This window comes from Chiloscyllium punctatum, chromosome 5 (genome assembly GCF_047496795.1).
Source record: "Chiloscyllium punctatum isolate Juve2018m chromosome 5, sChiPun1.3, whole genome shotgun sequence".
Taxonomy (NCBI): Eukaryota; Metazoa; Chordata; class Chondrichthyes; order Orectolobiformes; family Hemiscylliidae; genus Chiloscyllium; species Chiloscyllium punctatum.
The window spans coordinates 40,797,438-40,821,239 of record NC_092743.1 but is presented as its reverse complement, the minus strand read 5'-3'; the positions used below and the strand labels follow the sequence as shown (position 1 = coordinate 40,821,239).

The window sequence follows — 23,802 nt, the reverse complement described above, 5'->3', positions numbered from 1 at the left end:
TGCACTAGCTTCTAAGCGCTCCACATCCTGCAGCTGCAGTGTATTACCCATCGAGCCATCTTTATTATGCCTTAATCAATATGATAAAATCGATAATGAATAATTTACAAACCTAATAATCCTAATAAAAATTACAGTTCACAAACCTAATATCAATGAAACGTTTCAATTATCAATAAAATTCCAGGGTTTTAACAGTTAAAGCCAGCCAGCAAAATACTCACCACTCAGCTGCTTCGCTGCTTCCCTGACAAGTCCCCTCCTCATACAGCTCCCTTACTCAACAAACTCTCAAGTTGATATCTGCATCAGCTGCAGATTATTAATGAGAATTGGTGGAAAAGGGACAAGATCTCAACAACAAAACACAAGGTACTTGACCCCATTGATGACTATGCCTCCATTCCAGCTGGACTATTGTTAGCAAGCATAAACCATGCAAGCTACTTTTGTAAAGCAAGACAAAAGCTCAAAGAAAATTACAGATGTAGGGTGAATAACAGACAAAAGGTAGCATGAAGCAGGAGGACAGACTAGCATCAAAGAATATGGCAGGCAAGTCTAGATTTACAGGAATCTAACAGAATGCAAAGGCAAATTCTAGATATTATTTACCTAAAGCAGCCTTGGCAGCTGCTGCAGCTACTCGAGGATCCACAACGGAGGCCAGGAATGCCACTGTGCTCATGACAGGATTCCCAGACTGACTGAAAGGAACAGGTTGAAAGGCCAGAGGGCCAAGGGAGGAGTCAGTGTCTTCCAAATAAGGATCTTCAATGGGCAGTCGCAGGAAATTCAAAATACACTCGTCTTGTGTACGGCTGCCAACGTGCTCGGATACTTTATTCCAGTCATCTTTGTACATTTCCAGAGCCTACAAAGCAAGAAGTAGTGAGTTTTGGTTTTATAAAAGTCAATAGCATTTACAAAATATATTTGCAGTTAATGGAGAACTTAGAAAAATTCAAGGCATGATTCGATGGAGTTCATGCAGCCAAAACCAGAAACTGAAATCAGTCAGTTACATACTCCTCCAGTTATCCAATCAAATTGGATTTTTTAGTAGTAATGGACAATTTCTTCCTCAGGTCTTGTTGATGTGTAAAGTAGATAAACATTAATAGTTGGTTTTTTTTCTCTTCAAATTTTAGCCAGCAGGTGCACGCCCAAACACCAATAGAGCTCACTTTTCTTCTACCAAAGATAACTGGAGTACTCTTAAGCTGATGCTTGCCCACTGGAGTATCTTCACATCAAGTAACTTCTTCACACCAATATCCAGTTTGTAAAGTATCACTGCTCATTCAGGAAACAACTGTACAATCAATAAGCATGCTAAACTCATGCAATTTTCCTCTGTTGCAAAGCCTTGAATAATTCCACACAGAAAATAATTAATTTAGTGCATCATGTCTGTGGCAGCTTTGATAGGACAAAGGAGTGATACATATAACCTCACTCTGATGAACTCCATATTGGTTTCCAAACGTAGTGTAACTAAAGAGATAGTGGGTTCATTGACATGGAATTTCTGTAATTCATTAACATATCAGAATCTTGTCCAAGGATTAGAAGTTAGTAAAAGTAACAAAAGCAAAGAAAATATATAACTAGATATCACTTGGCATACCATCAATAAATTCAAAATTTTCTAGTTTGAAAACTTAAAATTTTAAAAAGCATAATTTTAAAGTGAAACAACGTTTAGAGGGTATTTGAGGAAAAGTGTTTTCACCAAGGAGATTGGTAGCTACCTAGAATACACTGCCTGAGATAGTAGTTGAAGCAGGAAACTTTAACCATTAAAAGCACTTATATGAACACTTATTCCTGCTGAAGGGCTCTTGCCTGAAATATCAATTTTCCTGCTCCACAGATGCTGCCTGACCTGCTGTGCTTTTCCAGCACCACTCTAATCTTGACCTTGAGCACTTCAAATGTCATAACATTCAAGGCTGTAGGCTGAGTGCGAGAGAGAGAGAGAGAGAGAGAGAGAGTAGTAAAGGTAGGAGTATACTTTTGATGGGAGAGAAGTATAGTAGTATATCTTTGATGAGTAGAAGGGCCTATTTTGTATTGCATGATAGTATGATGGTTAGCATTACACTTATACAGCAAATAAAAAAACACAATATAATTACGCAAATTCACTAACACTATAAAAGATAAATGGTGTTTGCCAAATCTGTTAAAGATGAAACTAGCAAGAGTGAAAGGAGTCAATGTTGCATACTTGATTTTGAAGATTTGATAAATTGTCACTCAAGACGTGATCACACAAAAATAACTCATGGGAGGGGATAACATAGTAACACAGATTTAGGATTGTTTACCAGATACAAAACAGTGGGATTAAAAAGGGACATTGGCAATCTGAAGGTCCTAACCAACAAGAGACCCCAAGGATGATTGCAAACAGCTGAGGCTAAGAAATTAAGACTAAATTTGGTAAGGAGAATGAGTGTTATCTATTCAAGTTCCCATAGGTTGGAAAATGAATGGGGAGGACGACGCGAAGAGGCTGCAGAGGGAAAAATACAGGCTAGAAGGGAGAGAGTGTGCAAGATCATGACAAATGAAATAAATTGTGACAAAAGTGTGAAATTATGTTGGTAAGAAAAATAAAAAACAATTTTTAAATGTTGAGGATAGGAAATGTTTGCAGTCAAAAAAGGGTCTTGGGCTTCGTATATACAAACATAAAAGTTGGAGGAACAGGAGGCTATTCAGCAAGCCATAATCTTAGGATTCTCTTGCAGATGAAAAATCTGAATATATTCATGCCCAAATTCAATAACCCAAACCCAAATACAAATAATACATCTTGGCAGGAAATTTCTCAACAGAAATTCAATGAGCAATTCAATTGTTCACTCTGAAGTTGCGGGCCCCATTTCTAAATAGCTGCAGGAACCATTCTCCCTGCACCTATCACGTCAAAAACCTGCAAGAACCTTGTTTCAATAAACTCAGTTCACTGTTCTAAAATTAGACCGAACGTTCTCAACATTTTCTCTCAAGACAAGCCCTGCATCAAAAGGAGTCAACATCATCAATCTTCTTCTCTGAAGATCAGAATTGCACACAGTATGAAGGAGGTGTGGTTTCAACTAACATTGAACACTTGTAGCAAAACTACTAGACTTTATGACTCCAGGCGGTTTGTAATAAAGGTCAACAACATTCAAGTGCCTGCTTAATAAATTGTATGAATCATAAAGCAACAAGATGGGCGCGTGATATGTTAGATTCTGTCAAAGACGCACTGAAGTATCCAGTGAAGAGGACTAATTATAATTGTATATGGCATTGATGAGGCCACATCAGGAGTACAACATGCAGCTTTGGTCTCCTTATCAAAGAGAGAATGTACCTGCACTGCAGGGTAGGCAAGAAAAGGAGACTGGTTCCTCAGATGAGAGAACGGCCTGAGGACAGTATAATAGGCACATGTCTCCCAGAATGAAGAAACAGGTGATATAATTGAAACATTTAAAATTATTAAGACAACTTCCAGGGTCAGCATCTTGGTAAAATAATGGCTGCTTATTGATGACTTGATTTTTTTTTTACAGTGAGGGAGCACTGTGCTTCCTGGCCAATATGGTCTTGGGTCTGCTGCAGTGCTCAAAACGAGGCTCAAGTGAAAGCTGAAAGAACAGCATCTCACTATCCATTTGGAGACTATGTTATCTTCAGGACTCAAATGTTGAGTCCAATAATTTTATAGCCTGAACACTTCCTTCCACGTCATTCATCTACCCCTACACCAGAGGCTATGCCATGACATGGGCTGCTTTCAGCACATTTACTCGTGATCCCCACTAACAACTCTTTTTTTTTCCCTCCCTGGGAGACTATAATTGTTTGCCCACTTAACTGTCGAGCTCTCTCTTTCCAGGCTCCATCTCCAGCTATTCATTCACTCCTTTTTCTCATCAACCTCCACTTCAACTGACATACCAACTTTCTCTCACTACTAAAAGTTCTGGAGAAGCATCAATGGATTCAAAAGGTTAACTCTGCTTTCTCTCAACAGAGATGCTACCAAACGTGATGAATTTGTACAGCAATTTCTGTGTTTGTTTCAGATTTTCAGCTCAAAGTTAATTTTCGTCATATTTTCCAAGAACTGGAAATCTCATGGAGAGAATGGAGGAGATGCTGCTCAGTTCTTTCTCAGAAATGGAGAGCCACACTTCGAATCTAACCATTCTTTTTTGGTAGAGAACTGGCAAAGGAAGATGTCTTGTAGCATTTCTATCGATTGCTGTATTCTGAACTTTAAAGAACGTGACAGTCATTTTGACAACTACTGTCAAACTGTAAGGACATAAGACCAGTGTTTGAGTGTTGAGAGGCTCGGATACCAGGAATATGATGCCACATTAGTGGGATGCTCGATAAGTAGGATGTCAGGACAAGAGAATGTCAGATGAGCAAGGGAAGAGTGCCAACAAGCAAGATGCCAAAAGGAGTAGGGTGACAGGGGGAAGTTGGTGGCAAGGTAAGTGATCTTGGAGATAGGTGGGTAAAATCAGGCCAGACAACAAGTGGCGAAGAGTAGGTGTCAGGGATATTCAGGTCTGGTGTTGGTACGGGTGTCGAGACAGGTTCAGGCTAGTCCACGGGGGTTAGGGAAGTGTCATGCCAGGTCGACTGAGAACTAGAACTGAACTTACAAAACCTGACTCTCAGTGCAGCGTAGTTGACGAGTTCTTCGGTTTTGCTGAGGATTTCAAAGCAACACCAGTTACAAAACACATGATTGAGAAAGGATTATAGTTGTTTTTGAAGGTAATCAGAGAAGATTCACAAGATTCCAGAGGTGAAAAGTTTATTTTATGAAAAGAAACTGATTAGAAGCACAAGAAAAGATTTAACTGAAGTAGACGAGAAACTCAAGAGTATTGACAAAATAGAAATTGAGGATGTTTCCTTGTGTCAGGCAATCCAGGATGAGAGATCATGGATTTAGGATAAGGGGTGGCAGATTTAAAAACAGATGAGGAGAGATTATTTGTCCTGAATGATCATTAATCTGTGGGATTCATTACCAAAAAGTATGGTGGATTTTCAATTAGCAATAGGTTGAAGGGTTATAGAAAGCAGGCAAGCAAGTGTAGTCAAGAGTGAGATCCGCTAGGAGCTTACTTAATGGCAGAGCAGGCTCTTGGGACTGAATAGCCAACGCCTGCTCAGGAGTTCTTATGTTCTTTTTATAACTGAATAGTTCACAATTGACATACTTTGATTATCTCTTCACAAAGCTCTCAAAATAAAACTCAATTTATATTAATGCTGTACTTGTTAACTGCTATTCCCTAACTCTATTAGCAAAGTTACAGGAGTAAAGTTATGATTGATAAGGACCCACCTCCAACAGCAGCAGAGTTTCCTGGTCTGTCCAATCCCTGGCTGCACTGGCCTTACTTTGCTGCAAGACAGAAACATGTACAAATATAAACATCAAAAATGAAAATAGTTGTTGTTTTTGAAAATTTTCACATTGTCCATCTACTAGGCTTCCTCCTGTTTTCTAAGCAGCGAACAGAGAAATCTCAGTCTTCTCCAGGCATACAGGCAGCAAGAGAATGCTTAAAAGTCGTAGTTAGGCTGATCAGAGACCAAATGAGGTATTTACAGATGGAGGCAGAGAGCATGGCTGAAGTGCTAAATGACGATTTTGCATCAGTCTTCACAAAAAAGAGGAGGATGGTGACAGAGGAAATAAAAACTATCACTGGAAGGGTTCAAAATTAATAGGGAAGGGGTCTTGGACAAACTGTTGGCACTTAAAATTAACAAGATATTTGAACCAGACAAGATGTATTTAGGGATTTAAACGAGGTTAAAAATTGTGGAGTCACTGGCCGTAATATTTCAGTATTCCATGGAACAGAGGAGGTGCCAAATGTAAACTAAAAGAAGAATAGTGTGGAAATCCAAACAGGCATTGCCAAGTTGGAGGGGTGGGCAGACAAGCGATGGATCAGTTTCAGTACAAACAAAAGTCAGGTGATGCACTTTGGTCAGAAAAACATTGACAGGCAACATATAAAATGGATGACAATTGTAAAAGGGTGCAGCAGCACAAAGACCTGTGCACAGATCAGTAAAGGTGGCAATACAAGTGCAGAGTACAGGAAACAAAGCATAGTGTTCTCCGCTTTATTAATAGGGGCATAGAGTAAAAGAGCAAAGAGGTGGTGTTGAACTTGTTAGAAGAGTACAGGTGATATGTAATGGGGCAGATTTGATTACTGAGCTTAGGGTGAAGGAACCACAATGGGGCAGTGAACATAATATGTTAAGAGTTCATCCTGCAGTTTGAAAGGGAGAAACTGGAATCAGACCTTATGGTATTACAATTAATTAAACGCAATTATTATGACATGAGGGGGGAGCTGGCCAGAGTTGACTGTAAGGGAACCAAGCAGAGAAGATGATGGAGCAGCAATAGCAAGAGTTTCTGGGGAGAATTCATGAGCCATAGCAGAAGTTCATCCCAAGCCAGAAGAAAGTGGAGGACAAGGTAACTATGGATGACAAGGTAAGTCAAAGACATCATAAAAGCAAAAGAGAAAGTACACAACATGGTGAAAAATAGTGGGAAGCAAGAGGATTCGGGAGCCTTTAAAATCCAGCACAAGATAACTAAAAAAAAGCATTCAGGGTGAACTCCATGTTCACACAGGCAGCCAGGAGGGAGCTTACATTTGCAAGTAAAAGGTTGTTTGAGGATGGGGATAAGCCAGGTAAGTACCTTGTCAGGAAAAGGAGTGTCCCTCCAAGCCATTACTTCGATCAGGGAGGACATGGAAATTTAACCTACAATTCTAAAATGATTAATACAGCATTTTGGAAACTTTACTCTGAACCATACCAATCTGAAAGCTTTGAGAGAGGGTGAGTTAGGATGGAATCTTTTTTGAAGAATTTGGACCTTCTGGGAGTGACTCCTGAACAAGAGTCTCTCCTTAATACTACGCTCTCAGAGCAAGAGGTGCAGGATGCTGTGACACAGCTTCAGAATGGACAGTCTCCCCAGTGAGTACGACAAGGAATTTATAAGTATGTTGTCAGAGCCGATACTTAGTAGGTTTAATGGCTCACATAGTCGTGGTCTCCTCTCACCATCTTTAAGAGCAACAAACATTTCTCTTTCTTGAAAAAAAGAGATCCCAGAGGACTGTGCTTGCTCTTGGCCCATTTCACTCCGGAATGTCAACTTCAAAATCCTAATTTAGACTCTGGCATTAAAGGTATAAACTGTAGTGCCCTCCATCATTAAGGAGGGCCAGATGGGGTTCATAAAAGTTTGCAAATCGACAGGTATTTTCAGTAGGTTACCTAACATGATCCAAGTATGTCAACAGCCATCGGTACAGGGATTAGTGATCTCCTTCAATGTGGAAAAGACATTTGAGAGGATTGAGTGGCCATATCTTTTTTATACTTTAAAGCAGCTTTACTTGGGCGAGACCTTTGTCAGGTGGTGAAGGTTTTGTATAGTGACCCTCTTGCTGCAGTCCTCACCAATGGTGTGTGGCAAAGCAACTTCAATTTTGGCAGGGGCAGTCAGCACAGATGTCCCTTATCACCACTGCTTTTCACATTGGTGGTCAAACCGCTGGCAGAGACAATATGCAGGGATCCCAATATCCCCAGCTCCAGAAATGGAGACGAAGTCACATGTGATCGCATAGTATGGGATGACATTCTTGTCTTATCAAACCCAACAGTCTCAGTGCCACACTTGATACAATCCATCAATTTATTTGGTGGCTTCTCTGATTATAACATCAACTTTATGAAATCAGAGGCCAGGCCCATGGGTGGACTCCGAAGATCCTGAGGATGGATCTTCGTTCCGTTTAGATAGCCACAGGAGGCCTTTCTCTATTTAGGTATATTTATTACTCCTCCTTTTGATCAGCTTAAAACCAATTTTGTCCATTTACTTGACAGAAACAAATCAGACGTTGGTAGATGGGAGGTGCTTCCAATCTCTTGATTAGGTTGGATAGCCCTCATTAAAATAAACATTCTGCCCCGCCTGTTGTATTCTATGTGAATGCTTCCTCTGCTTTTTAACTAAGCAAATATTTAGAAGACAGAATGGCTGGTTCAGTTCTTTTTTTCTGGTATCGCTATTGGATGTTACCTTACAGACTGTGAGGAGTGGGCCTCCCAGATATCAAAAACTATCAATTAAGCTCGTTGCTACCTTATGTGAATGATTGGGCCCAGGGGACCCTCACTCACTTGGGTTGGACATCGAAGCAACTCAGGCAAGATGCCCCCTTTATTAGCCTGCGGTTCTTAGACAAAATGAGAACACTTAAGGAATATTGCCATAGCCCAATAGTCATCAATCCAGTGAAGGCATGGAGGGCAAAGCTGCTAAAACATCATTTTTGACACCCATAAGTGGTATGCTGGGCTTTCAGTCAGGGATAATGGACTCAGGTTTTAAACTATAGGTAGCAAGGGGCATGTCTTGCCTGAATGTTTATTCGAAGGGGACATATTGATGTCCTTTGACTAGTTGGTTCAGAAATATGAATTGCCCAGTAGGGACCTCTTTCGTTTCTTTCCAATTAGAAGTTTCATACAACAAAAGACCACATTAGTAATTGATTCTAAGTCTGACATGGAGAAGAGTGTGTTGAGGATACATTATCTGTTAGCAACGCTCATCATCTATTGGGAGGGGGTCCCTCGGACAAGACCGAACAGCTCTATAAGGTATGGGAGAGGGAGCTGGATATTGAGATCTCTTCTGAAATGTGGGAGGATATCTGGGAAAATGCAAAAAGGATCTTGATTCGCAGAGGACCCACGCCTGAAGGACATGCCTGAAGATTCTCCACAGGGTCCATTTGGCCCCAGACTGCCTTGCAAAATTTGAAGCGAGCATCTCCAATGTGTCCTAAATATAAAATGAGCATGAACACACTTATTCATAGTCTTTGGTCCTGCCAAAGACTGCTGGCACACTGGAATGCTGTGGTAGGCGAAATACGGAATGCCTTGGGATGGAGTTAGAGATGGACCTGGTATCTCCTCTTCTTAGCTTTGTTAATTCACTTTATTAGATGTACACAAAAAGAAGGTTTTTCAGGATCCTCATTTTTGTGAAAGAAAAAACATTCTATTAGGGTGGGTGTTGGAAAATCCCCCAGAACTGGTGTAAGCTAGTCATGGGGCATATCCCCTTGGACTTTCTGATGAGTATGGTGCACCATAAAACTGACAAATTTGGTGGCCCCTTTTGGAGTACCTGGGTACAGATTTGTCCGACACACTTATAAGAGCCTTTTTACAGCCATGGCCAATCTATGCAATGAATCTGGCATCCAGAGAGGAGGAACTACGAACATATGAATATGCATAAACTTATGTGCTCGATGATTGCTTTGATTCGTTGAGCTGTTATTATTGTTGTCAAGATGTTCCTTTATGTAGCTTAGTTATTATTTATGATAGTAGTGGATTTGTTTTTTTAATATTGGTTTGAATTGTTTGGTTTCGTATCTGCTGGAAATATTCCAAAAAAATCTTTCGTCTTTTTTTCGATAAAAATATATTTAAAAACAAAAGGGTTGATAAGATAAAATGCAAAAGTAAGCTAGCTAGTAACACACAATAAGGATGCAAGTTTGCTCACTAAGCTGGAAGGTTTTGCTCAGCGAGCAAACTTACATCCGGAACCTCAACCTCAGCTACAAATCTTCACAAAACTCACTAACATACAACAAGATTGCAAGAGTTTATTTAAGATATTTTAAAAGCTAAGAGACAGGCTAGAACAGACACTGGACAACGAGGTTGCAGAACTCTTAAATCGGGAATGAAGAAATGGCAGAAAAACTGAACAATTATTTTGCATCAGTCTTCAGAGTGGAAGACATGAGCAGTATATCAGACCTTCAAGAGATTGAAAGAGCAGAGGTCAATGTTGAGACCATCATAACAAGAAGATGCCAGGGAAGTGAAAAGTCTGAAGCCAGGTAAATTACTCAGACTAGATGGACTACACCCCAGAGTTCTGAAGACATGAGGTGAGGAGATTGTAGAGACATAGGTGGTGATCTTGCAGGAACCACTGGAATCAGGGAGGCGCCCAGAAGACGATAAAATGGCTAATGTAACCTGCTTAAGAAGGGAAGGAGACAGAAAACAGGAAACTATAGGCCAGTTAACCTGACCTCAGTTCTTCCTAAGACTCTAAGAGTCCTTTATTAAGGATAAGATTGTGGAATACTTGAAAGTGCATGATAAAATAGAGCTGTTTCGGCATGGTTTCATCAAGGGAGATCATATCTAACAAGTCTGTTAGAATTCTTTGAGGTGGTAACAAATACATTAGACAAAGGAGAGCAAATGGACATAATTTGGATTTCCAAAAGGACTTTGACAAGTTGCCACACAAGAGGCTGCTAAATAAGGTAAGAGCTCATGGTGTTAATGGCAAGGATAGAGGACTGGCTGACTGGCAGAAGGCAGAGAGGGGGATAAAAGGGTCGTTTTTCAGCATGGCAGCCAGCGACATGGCATTCCACAGGCGTCTGCGTTGGTTCCACAACTTTTGATGTTGGACATTCGTGATCTGTATGAAGGAACTGATGGCACTCTTATCATCTGCAAACTTAGTAACAATGATAGGTGGAGGGGCAACTAGACTAGAGAAGCGCTTGGGAGCATAAGAGGCTGGGCAAAGACGTGGCAGATGGAATAAAATGTGAGGAAGTTTGAGTTTCTGCACTTCAGTAGGAAGAATAAAGGGAGAGAATATTTTCGAAACAGGGAGAGGCACCAGAAATTTGATGCACATTAAAAAAGGTTAACAAGGGCTGGTCAGTCGGCAGTCCGGAAGACAAATGCCACGTCAACATTCATTTCGGGAGGCTCGAAAACAACAGCAGAAATGTACTATTGAGGCTGTTTAAGTCTATCGTCAGACTGTATTTGGAATACTGTGAGGAATTAAGGATGTGCTGACATTGGAGGGTCCAGAGAAGGCTTGCAAAAAGAAAAGAGGAGCTTGACAGGATTTGAATAAAAGGTTAAACTTCACCAGGGGCTCAAAAGCAATTTCATTTGGATAATAAATGCTGGCCTTGAGCGACATTCCAATCCCATGAGCAATAAAACCATAATTTGCAGACAGCACACCTGCTTGATGACAGAGACAACTCCACTGAGCCATTTCACCTTGGAGTCATCCAGAAACCAAAAAAAAAACCTTTACATTTTGCTCAACCCAAAACTCCTGAAAAGTCAAGCTTTTTGTTTAGAGAGTGGGTACTTCAAATGTGGCCTTACCAATGTCCATACAGCCGTAACAGGATTTCCCAAATCTGTACCCAATGTCTAATATCATCTTCAGCACCTTGCCTTCCTGTGATGTCACTTTCAAGATACTAGGCACCCTCACCCGAGTTCTTTGTTCGAAAACACTCCAAGACCTAACTATCCAATTCCAGCCCTGGAATGTCTAAACAAAATGCAGCACCCCTCTTTATCAGCATCATCTATCTGCCATTCCTCAGTCCAATGACCCAAATGATCAAGATCCCATTGTACTCAGAGATAAACTTCTTCACTGTCCACTATACAACCAATTTTGGTGACATTCACAAACTTAGTAACCATGCCTCCTATATTCTCATCCAAATCATTTACGTAAATGATGAACAACAGTGAACCCAGGCACTAATTCTCGTGGCACATCGCTGGTTACAGGCTTCCATTGACCAGCGATGAAAACCTCTGTCTCCTACTGTCAAGTCAATTTTGTATCCAATCATTTGAGTTCTTACTGGACCCAATGTGATTTAACTTTACTAACTAGTTTACTATATAAAACCTTAAAGAAGGCCTTATTAAAGCACAGGTTGATGCCATCTGCAGCTCAGCCTTCAGCTACCTTAGTCACTTGTTCAAAAAACTCACTCAACTTGGTGAGACATAATTTCCAACGCACAAAGCCATGTTGGCTATCCCAAATCAGTCTTTGCCTTACCAAATGAATGTAGATCCTGTTGCTCAGAATACCCTCCAACAACTTACTGACATCAGGCTCATTAGTCTCTCGATCCCTGGCTTTTCCACACAGTGTTTCTTCAAATCAGTCAAAAATCAACACCAGGACATAGTCCAACAGGATTATTTGGAAGCACTCAGTTTTGGAGTGCTGTTCTTTCATAAGGTGGCTGTGGAGTATAAGATCTGAAGAAACAGAATTTCCAGCAAAAGATTATAGTGTCATGCAACTGTAATAATATATTGAACAAACCGAGATTGTTAAGTCTTTCATCTTTTTAGAATGGGATGCAGGTTTTGGTTCATTAATATGTAAATCCCAGAACTTCTTTCAATTCACCTTCTCAAGATAACCCCAAGTTATCTTGAATAGATGACTTACAAGTAGTCCTGGGATTTACATATGAATGAACCAAAACCTGCATCCCATTCTAAAAAGATGAAAGACTTAACAATCTCGGTTTGTTCAATATATTATTACAGTTGCATGACACTAGAATCTTTTGCTGGAAATTCTGTTTCTTATGATCTTATACTCCACAACCACCTTATGAAGGAGCAGCGCTCCAAAAGCTAGTGCTTTTGAATAAAACTGTTGGACAATAATCTGGTGTTATGTGATTTTGAACTTTGTCCACCCCAGTCCAACCCTGGCTCCTCCACATTGTTGCTTCTTCAATCATGGCAGAACAAGACCCCTCCACAGACTTCCAGCACCTCACCCATGGCTGTCAATGATGTAAATATCTCTGCTAGGAGCACTGCAATATCTCCCAAAGTTTCCCATAATGTTATGGGAGACAGAATCAGATCCCAGGAATTATCTCCCCGGCAGGGGGAAGGCGACCTAGGGAAAAGATTGTCTGTAGTACAATCCTATCCAAGTTTATTTATTTCTCAGTTCTTGCTTCACTGAACAATCCTTTAGGAATTTCCTCTCTGATTACCACCATGATGTTTTTCCTAATCAAGGTCGCCAATCCACTTAGACTCTTCTGACAGCATCTTGTCAGCTGGAACATTGAGCTGCCAGTTCTGTCCCTCCCTCAGCCACATTTCTGTAATAGCAACGATATCCCAGTCCCTGTTCCTACCCATCTATCCATCACTATAAAATATTGGAATAGAAATATCAAGTCAGCCATTTATACTGTGTTTTTGAATGCCAGGGCACAATAACTCAAACATTCTAAGCTCATCATGCCCTTTAGTAAACAGCACTCAAGCTCAAATGACATATTGAGACGTATTCAAGACACGTGGAATTTGTGACCTTCCAGTAAGTAATATCACTTCAGCAGCTCCAAAGGCAAACAGAATTTTATAGCACAGAAGAAACTTATTCCTTCCCATTCTCCTCTTTCTTTATCTTAAAAAGAAATTAATTTGGTGTTACACTTTTGCCGTTACCAAATACCTTGTAAATTCTCAAAATTTGTCAACTTTTCAAGAAGCTTTCAGGGACTTCAGTTCCATCACAGAATATCAGCGGCTACTCATGGTTAATGATGTTTTGTTTAATATTAATTCTTTCTAACCAAAGCAAAACACTTACTTTTGCTAAGGTGCCCTTCTTGGTATACATGTCAGTACGCAGGCCAAAATTCTGCAGGTCAGCGGGTTTGTCCTTTGGTTTTTCTGGAAAGTTCAACATTTGCTGAGAGGCAGGAATCTACACAAGAGTCGGAGATTTGAGTGAACACAGTTTTCAAAATTGTTACTTTGTACAGTCAAAGTCAATTCAAACTTTATTGGTTCATTTCTCTGATCAAACCAAAATCTGTTAAATTAACAGTGTAAAACCGGACAAGCTTCAGTAAATGGTGTGACAGGAAAAAACATCAGGGAGGCATGACTCTATGGAATGCAGTAGATGGGTTGAAAGACAAATTAGCACAAGAGTAAAGAAGCAGGCTCATCAGCATACTGAGCTCGCTCTACCATTTCATCAGATCGTGGTTGATTTAAGTTGCAGCCTCAGTTTATGTCTCCTTTTAACCCTTGGCGAATTCAGAATTTAACTCCGCATTAAAAATACTTGAAAGCCCCACCTTTGGAATTTTTTGCTGGCAAGTAACAAAGACTAACGATCCTCAAAGAAACAAAACTTCATTGTTGTCTTCAGTGGAAGAACTGTTACAGGTCAGCTGTGCCCCCATATTCTAGATTTTCCCATGAAAGGGAATGTTCTCAGTATCTTCCGATCAAGCTCCCCCAATCTTCCTTACTTCATAACATCATCTTTCGTTCTTTTAAACTGCAATGAGAATAAGCCCAACCTTCACAACCTCACTGCATGTTGCAATATGATTCCATCGCAGGAATTCAAACAAAGATGATAAATGGTGTCTGGTAGAAATGCAAAGTAAAATGAAATTCTGTGTAGATACTGATCTAAACTGCAACTCATTTTCTCATTTGATTAGAAGGCAATAGAAATCGCTTCACTGTTCCAAATTTTGTGTGTTTAAACTTAATGGAGCACGACCTAAATGAATGACCATTATGAGAACCTTTTAAGAATATAAAACAAATAAGTTGTAAAAATGTAATTCTGCCACTCAATAGAGTCAGAGAACCCCAAAAACATGGAAACAGACCATTGGCCCCAACAAGTCCACACCAATCCTCCGAAGTGTGCCCCACCCAGACCAATTCCCCTACTCTATTATTCAACATTACCCTAACAAATGGACGTCACCTACACATCCCTGAACACTATGGGCAATCCACCTAACCTGTACGTCTTTGGACTACAGGAGGAAACCGGAGCATCCAGAGGAAATCTATGCAGACGTGCAAAAAACTTGCAAACTCCATGCTGACAGTCGCCAGAAGCTGGAAATGAACATAGATTCCTGGCACTGAGAGGCATCAGTGCAAATCACTGAGCCAAAATGCACCCAAATCACTTTGTAAGTAACCCCATAAACTACCCTTGGCTCAACAGGTTATGTTAACAAGTGTCAAGGATGTGGATAGGGTGCAGAGAGAAGGAGAAATTTCAAAAACAAACAGATGTCTCATGTCTTACTTGAGGAGTCCTGAGATGAACGGGGACCAAGCCAGAGGGGGTATCAGCAAGCACATTGAAGTGAGGGGTAGGGGGAGGACCCATGGGTAGAGGTCGACTGTCGGCATCCACTTGATAATTCACAAGGCCCCATTGTTCAAGGAATGCATGAACTCTAAAACATGAATACACACAGTAAAACATCACAGCACAGAACGTATTAACAATTACCTGGTTTCTGCAGGTACAAGAAACCCCCAAACACTTCAATTATGACAGGTTAAAAAGCACAGCAACTCTGTCGAATTATTGCTGGCAGTAACTCCCTCAACAATAAAATGTTTAAAGTTATCAGGAACTGGTATGGGTGCCTTTCCAGATCACACCCAATACAATGTTCAAAATTCAGCCCAAGTCTGATAACAAAATCACCCAAGGCGTTGAAAAGTCAAATGAAAAATACTACCAATGATCAGCTCACACGTTAAGACCAAAACCTACAGTTTTAGTGCGACACATATCATGAAAACATTTTTATTGAAGTAACAAAATATTGTCAAGATACAGCAGTGAAGTTATCAACTCGGTTTAACTTCAATACACAGAGTTCAGAAACAGGAGCTTACAATATGATCAAGTTAATACTACAACTCATTTGAAGAAAATTAAATTGTTACAGATGCTATCTTTCAGACAAAACAATAAACCAACTCTGTTTTCTGGCCAAGATAACAGATCCCATGCTATCAGTCTAAAGAACAGGGAAACCAGCATTAACAAGTAGGCAAAGAGAGATAAGGTGCATAAAAGAGAGAACGTTGCATAGTACTCAAAAAGGAAATAACACCGTACTCGATAGAATACAAAGACAGATTTACAATGCATGTAAATGGATTTATCTGGCAAATAATACTGGTTAGTTACAAGCTCAAATTGCTAGGAGGGCATACAATTTAGTGACAACTGCTGAGGACTTAGTGTTAAACATTAACCTATCAGAAAAGACAGTCAAGGTATAAAGTAAAAAGGGGAGCATCGGTTTTCTCAGACAAACCATATCTACAGACAGACATTTCCCATGAGCAGAAAAAAGACGGAATCCATTTGGTTATACTGGAGGAAAGATGGAGAGCACATGAGGGTATTCGATTGGCTTCCAAATAGCAAAGCAAAAATCTGCAACACACAACGCATTAATGGAGATATTCAAGAGTTATGTAGGATGGTCAAGTACCCTCAAGTGTCAGTTGGAACAATCCTTAATTTAAGGATAATGAGTAGGAGGACCTTGTCAAGAGAACTGCCTTCGCCAATGAGCTGTCAGTCCAACTGGGGCTATGAACGAGTTCTACCAATTCTAAGGTAAATGGAAACATTTGATCAAGAGTGACCATATTACATGACTTGGGTTAATAATGAATAAGTGCTTAGAAAAATCTGAAATACCTGTTTAAATTTGAAGAGTGGTCAGAGGACACTTGGCAGGGGTCAAACAGAAGCAAAGACAGGAATGGGACAACAGATAATCTTCAAGGAAGAGATGTACATAAAGACCACATCTTTTTATTTTTGTGATTTAAAACAAAAATTCTGGACTAAAATGGCAAAGAATTATTTGCCATATACATGACTCCCCTGACAAAAATCAGTGCTCTTTTTCCTTTCTTTTCTGCAAATATTAAATATTAAAGTATACGACGTTAAGTCCTTAACAATTTTCAACCACAATTACGGTCACTAAATTATATGCCCACATCGACTGGGATTTACAAGAATGGCTGCATATTTTGAAAGAGAGGAGTTTGATAACTTTTGTGAATGCAATTTGTGTGGCTTACATGACATAGGCTCTGAACAAGACAGAAAGAATGTAGTCAGACCTGCAGATTTCAGTAGCTAAAAACTGACTCCCTCAGATGTCCGCAGTAAGCCTTTTTAAATCTGAAGAAAACCAGCTTATCTAGCCTTCAGCAGATGCTGCAGGTTTGTACCTCATAATTGGATAAGTTGAAGACCTTTCATAAGTGAACCAGCCACCCTGTGCCTCCTGCAAACCAGTGGAAGCAGTGGAAAGAGGAAGGTTGAAGAGACAACCTCATATGTACAAAAGGCAACTGAACAAAGCTTGTGAACAAAGACGACCTAACGGTTTTTCCAATTTTCCCTCTGCCCAAATGTTTCTGTTTTCCTTGTTTCCATCTATGTATGCATAGTTTCTTATGAGTTGGGAGGTTTAGGTTCATTTAATTTGATTATTCACTTGTAGCTACAATCTAATAACCTGTACAAAGTATTATTAAATATAGAAACCTGAGTCTACTATCAACCTGTGTCTGAACAAATAAGGCAGTTTGGTAATATTGCACATCAGTTAATAATTAATTTTTATGACAACTGTGGGAACAGTGATTTGATCACCAGTGCACTAATTGAGTACAGCGACAGTCATGCCACAACTCATGTCAGGAGACAGAAAACAAAACGAATATATTGTCCAAAATCCAAGTCAAATGAATTCTTCAAGGCCAAATTCAAGAAAAATATGACTAGCACATGAAAAGTAAATATAAAAAAGCAAAAGAGGATTAACTAATTTCTTTTTGACCAAGCAAATGAAGATTCAGGAATGGAATACAATGGATATTGCCAACAAGTATATCTGACAAAACTTCAAATAAAATGCTAGGTAAAAAACTAAGGCTCATGAAATGGAACAGTCAGTGTGAGCTCAGATTAAAAATAAATGGGGTGAAAACAGCTAGTCACAGTAAATGGCTATTTTTCAGAGTGGGAGATGGTGAACGGTGGTGGTCATCAAGGTTCAGTGCTGTAACTATTGTTTTCTCAGATATACAAACACTTGAACAATTGGAAAATTTAGCAGGAAATAGAAAATAAGCAGAGTGGCACATGGAATTTAATGCAGAAGTAGCAAGGTGATACAGATTAGGGAGAAGCAACACAAACTTCATGATACAGCAATGTCCAGGATAGAGGATCCTGGTGTTTCATGTGCATTTATCATTGAAGGCAATTTGCAAAGTATATGGGAACTTGACCTTCGCAGTGAAAAATATTGAGTGCTAAAGCAGAGAAATGATGCTGAACTTTTATCAAACTCTGTTTTAGCTACAAATAAAGCACAGCATCCAATTCTGGTTGCTTCAAAAGTGCACGTCTTCAAAAGAGGACAAACCAGTTAGATCAAAAGGAGAGTGTTTTCAGCCCAAAGATTTAAATTGGAAAAGCTGGGGTTGTTCTTTTGTAGCACAAGTGGTCGAAGGAAGATTGTATAGAAACGCAAAAAAGATAATGATAGACTGGAAAGGCGGTGGACACCATAAAGATGCTCCCACTTTCAGATCATACTTCTGAATGTTTGAGCAAGAAATGGGGCATGATAGGTGGTGGCACAAAGAAAACATTTTTTAAATAAAACGCAAGGGACAACGTCCTTGTACTCATTGCCCACAGAGGAGTAGAAGCAGAAACACTGACTGTAAAAGTCAATTGGATGCACGCTCAAAAAGGAAATAAACTCTCAGGGCCACAAAGCTTGAACAATAAAATGGAAAAGACTGAACTGCTGAGCAGAGAGCTGGAATGGAATGACATCCTTCTGCACTAAGATGATTTTATCACAATGACAATGCACAAATACTGACAAGTTATTACATTCTGTACGGTAGATGTTACATACTCAAGGGCAATCACTCGCTAATTAATTTGACTGTCCACTTAGAAGATTCCATGTCAAATGGCTATAGGTTCCAAAGGTCCTTCATTGCTAATGAGCCTGATCCTAGGGCTGCTTCTCTGACCACACATTTCCAGGAATTGGAATTGGTCTGTCCTTGAAATGACTGGCATTCCTTTCTCTGGTTGTTTTTCTGTACTTCCTCCCACTGACAGGGGTTCTCAAAGAATTAAATCCTTTCATACTGGAGTTTCCTCCAATGTCATAGAAGTGAAAAACGTTGCTCTGCCAAAATGTGAGTGATTACTAAAGGTGTCAGCAGGATATGAATGAAACAGATAACTACAGATAGTGCGAGGATTAAAGTCATGTACTATTTTAACTACCAACCTACAAGTGGGCTATCAACCACCATCTTCACTTCATCAACCAACAAGTTCAGTCTCAAAACTTGAATACTGTCGTCAAAACCAGGGGAGGGAGAAAGATTGGAATAAAAGTAAACACTGAATGCTGAAAATCTGAAATGCATGCCAAATGCTGGGAAAACTCAGCAGGTTTGGCAGCATCTGTGGAGAGAGGTACAGAGTTAAATGTCCCAAGTCAAGTTCAACTCTGCTTCACATTGGACTACAAACGTTAACTGTTTCTCTCTTCACAGATACCGCCAGACCTGCTCAGTTTCTCAATGTTTTATGAGGCAGAAAGATTAATCAGGAAGGCAGGAGGCAAAATAATATTTCCTCCAATAAGAATCAGACTACTTCACCACTGTTCCTTCACATTTTAAAAGGGAAAACAAGTTTCTCTTTTGTCTCCCCATAGTGAAATAATGACATACTTGAATTGTGAAAAACAAAATTAGCTATTTTTGTTACAACTCAGTCAAAATGCACCTGTTCTCAAGCATTAAGGAATATGGAACAAAGGATTAAAGCACTTTAAGAAACAAAATGTCACTTAACTGAACAGCCAAGCAACATCTACTCCACCCTCAATTGACCCTCTAAGGACAATATTGAAAAACAAACAAGAAATTTAAGTTACTTGAGCTGTTTACAGGCAAACTATAATACATAGGAGCAACAATTCAGTATGCAATGTAAACACACAAAATTAAAAAGCCATTTCAAAAGACAAGCTAACACCACGGTAGAACACAATCTTCTCCAGGTTCAGTAGGAGCTGTACTCAAATTGTCAATTGGTGATTACTGGAGATTTTGAAGGTGTTACCTCTACTCTCCTGCACAAAAAAGCAGTCTTACCTCATTACAGCACAAACATCACCAGTTAAATTTCTGCGACATGATGTACTAGTAAGGTACTCCTGAGGATTTAACCGATAGGTGTCAATCATAAAGTTTCGGTATGCCAGATATCTGTGCAAAATAGAAATAAAAAATTTGACTTTCTTCAGAAGTGACAGATTTTGATCATGATGAGACAGCAACACAAAATCTCAAAATGCATGGACTGAGTTTGTTCCCTCATCAGGTTATTGCCAGTTATACTTGAAATGGTCAGTTGACTGTAGGAGAACACATTTCATGTGTAAATTCGAAGTAGGGAGCAAGAACACACAACTCATTTAACATTTATGTTTTTTGATCATTCTGGAGGCGCATTCAAAATAATTAGCAAACTGGAATTTGATTATAGTATAGAAATTAGTTTTTTTTCTTGATTTACAAATCATGTAATTTTACACATGGCACACCATGGCCTTTAATGCAAATAATTTAATGCTTAAAGAATATTAACAATCATGGTGCTGTCAGCATAGGCTTGTCAAGTAACCATACAGCAATACCATGCAGAACCACTAGCTGGGAAGAACAACTTTCAACAGATTGATTTTCCACTCTTAACTGACTGTAGTCACCTTCAGGAGAGTGGACAGTTGAAACTCTCAAGAAATACTAGTTCAAATGAATCTTCAAACTTTCTAGTGCATGTGTAGAATGAGTATTCAAGTCATCACAAGTTGATTTTGAAGTCAGAACGACCAGCAGGAGGTCGCAGTACACAATGGAACTAACGACAAAGTAAAGGATGAGATTCTGAAGGGATAAGAAGAAAGTGAGGCAGGAATTTAAAAAGATGGTCCTCGAGGGTCGTAATATCTGGAGCACTCAGTGCTACGAGCGAATCAAGGTAGGAATAGAAGGATAAAGGAATAGAGGAGATTAATGCATGGGTGAGGGAGGAGAGGAGAAAGACTCAAATGTTTGAAATAATTGACATCTGCATATGAAGAACTGATTGCACCTGAACCAGACGGGGAGTAATTTACTGGCAGGGAGATGTGCTTGAGCTGTTCGGGAGGGTGTCTGTGTCTCCAGGGAGATAGTGAGCAAAAAGATCACTCAGACTCTCACAAACTTGATTGAGTTTTTTGAAGAAGTAATAAAGAGGATTGATGAGGACAGAGTGGTAGCTGTGATCTATATGGACTTCAGTAAGGCGTATGACAAGGTTCCTCATGGGAGACTGGTTAGCAAGGTTAGATCTCAATGAATACAGGGAGAACTAGCCATTTGGATACAGAACTGACTCAAAAGGTAGGCGACAGAGGGTGGTGGTGGAAGGTTGTTTTTCAAACTGGAGGTCTGTGACCAGTGGAGTGCCACAAGGATCGGTGCTGGGTCCTCTACTTTTTGTCATTTACGTAAATGATTTGCATGCGAACATAAGAGGTACAGTTAGTAAGTTTGCAGATCACACCAAAATTGGAAGTGGAGTGGACAGTGAAGAAGGTTACCTCAGATTAGAATGGGATCTTGATCAGATGGGCCAATGGGCTGAGAAGTGGCAGATGGAGTTTAATTCTAATAAATGTGGGGTGTTGCATTTTGGGAAAGCAGATCTTTGCAGGACTTATACACTTAAATGATAGGTCCTAGGGAGTGTTGCTGAACAAAGAGACCTTGGAGTGCAGGTTCATAGATCCTTGAAAGTGGTGTCGCAGATAGATAGGATAGTGAAGGAGGTATTTGGTATGCTTTCTTTTATTGGTCAGAATATTAAGTACAGGAGTTGGGAGGTCATGCTGTAGCTGGACAGGCCACTGGTTAGGCCACTGTTGGAATATTGCATGCAATTCTGGTCTCCTTCCTAATGGAAAGATGATGTGAAACTTGAAAGGGTTCAGAAAAGATTTACAAGGATGTTGCCAGGGTTGGAGGATTTGAGCTATAGGAGAGGCTGAGATATTTGTATCATCAATAATCTCAGGTAAGATGCTGGATGATTGCAGGTTGGCTCACATGGTACCACTATTTCAGAAAGGTGGTAAGGAAAAGCCAGGTAACTATATAGATTGGTGAGCCTGCCATCGGTGGTGGGCAAGTTGTTGGAGGGAATCCTGAGAGACAGGATTTAAATTTATGTGGAAAAGCAAGGACTGAATAGGGATAGTCAGCATGGCTTTGAGCATAGAAGCTCATATCTCACTAACTTGAAAAAGTAACAGAGAAGATTGACGAAGGCAGAGCAGTGGACATGATCTATGTGGACGTGATCTAGGTGGATGTCAGTAAGGAGTTTGACAAGGTTCCTCAAGGTAAACTGATTAGCAATGTTAGATCACATGGAATACAGGGAGAACTAGCGATTTGGATACAGAACTAGCTCGAAGATAGAAGACAGAGGTTGGTGGTGGAGGGTAGCTTTTCAGACTGGAGGCCAATGACCACAAGTGGAATGCCACAAGGATTGGTGTTGGATCCATTTGTTTTCGTCACTTATACAAATAATTGAGATACAAACATAGATATGCTTACTAAATTTGCAGATGACCTCGAGATTGGAGGTGTCGTGGGTAGCAAAGAAGGTTACCACAGACTACAATGGGATCTTGATCAGATATGCCAATGGGCTCAGGAGTGGAAGATGCGAGTTTAATTTAGATAAATGTGAGGTCCTGCAATTTGGGAAAGCTAACCAGAGCAGGACTTAATACCTTTAAATGGTAAAGTCTCTGGCTTGTTGCCGAACAAAGAGACCTTGGAGCACAGGTTCATAAGTTCCTTGAAAGTGGAGTCATTTGGTATGCCAACCTTTACTGGTCAGAGCCTTGACTATGTAAGTTGGGAGGTCATGTTCCAGCTGTACAGGACATCAGTTGGGCCAGTTTTGGATTGCTGTGTGCAATTCTGGTCTCCCTCCTATAGGATGTTTTAAATCTTCTTTGAACTCTTTCAAATTGCACAAGGATGCTGCCAGACTTGGAGGATTTGAGCTATAGGGAGAGCCTGATTAGACAGGGGCTATTTTCCCAGAGCGGCAGAGGCTGAGGGGTGACCTCATAGAGGTTTATAAAATCATGAGGGACACGAATAGGGTAAATAGACAAGGTATTTTCCCTGGAGTGGGAAAGTCCAGAACTTGAGGGCATAGGTTTCGGTGAGAGGGGAAAGACTTAAAAGGGACTGAAGGGCGGATGGTGAGGGTGGTCCATGTATGGAATGAGCTGCTCGAGGAATTGGTGGAGACTGACACAATTAAAACATTTAAAAAGGCATCTGGATGGGTGTATGAATAGGAAGGGTTAAGAGAGATATGGGCCAAGTGTTGGCAAATGGGACTAGATTAATTCAGAATATCTGGTCAGCATGGATGAGTTAAACTGAAGGGTGTCTGACTCTATGATTAAATATCCAACTAAACAGGCTACATAATGAAACATGGCCACGATCTTGTCCCAAATATGCAAGTGATCCTCCCAATTGGGTTCAAAGTCACTTCAGCATTTTAGCAAAACATGGTAACTGCAGTAATTGCAGCAAGTTAACTATTTTCCTGTTTCCACCCAAAAAGGAGCAGATCCTTTAAACATGACAGACAAAAAGGTAATGGCATTTAACCCATCTGTGATTTTTATTAGATTGGTCCCAGATTGAAAGCTCGCCAGCAGTGCTTTTGAAGAAAAGAAGAAAAATAAAAAAACAGAAGTTAGCTTAACATCAATTACTGGGATGTGTTATTAATGAAGTCCTAAAATTAAAAACCACTTGGAAAAGCATTGTTATGGCATAGTC

At 40.0% G+C, this 23,802-nt stretch overlaps 1 protein-coding gene across 3 annotated transcripts in view; it reads right to left on the bottom strand.

Moving 5' to 3' along the window:
- Positions 1-23,802, bottom strand: part of smarcc1a (SWI/SNF related BAF chromatin remodeling complex subunit C1a) — a 221,871-nt gene that overhangs the window by 111,130 nt on the left and 86,939 nt on the right. For all 3 annotated transcript variants that reach the window (XM_072570120.1, XM_072570121.1, XM_072570122.1), the window contains 5 exons: positions 20,029-20,142; positions 15,086-15,239; positions 13,607-13,723; positions 5,378-5,437; positions 616-874 (listed from right to left, as the gene is read on the bottom strand). In XM_072570120.1, coding sequence (XP_072426221.1) covers positions 616-874; positions 5,378-5,437; positions 13,607-13,723; positions 15,086-15,239; positions 20,029-20,142 — 704 coding nt within the window. The remainder of the gene's footprint in view (positions 1-615; positions 875-5,377; positions 5,438-13,606; positions 13,724-15,085; positions 15,240-20,028; positions 20,143-23,802) is intronic.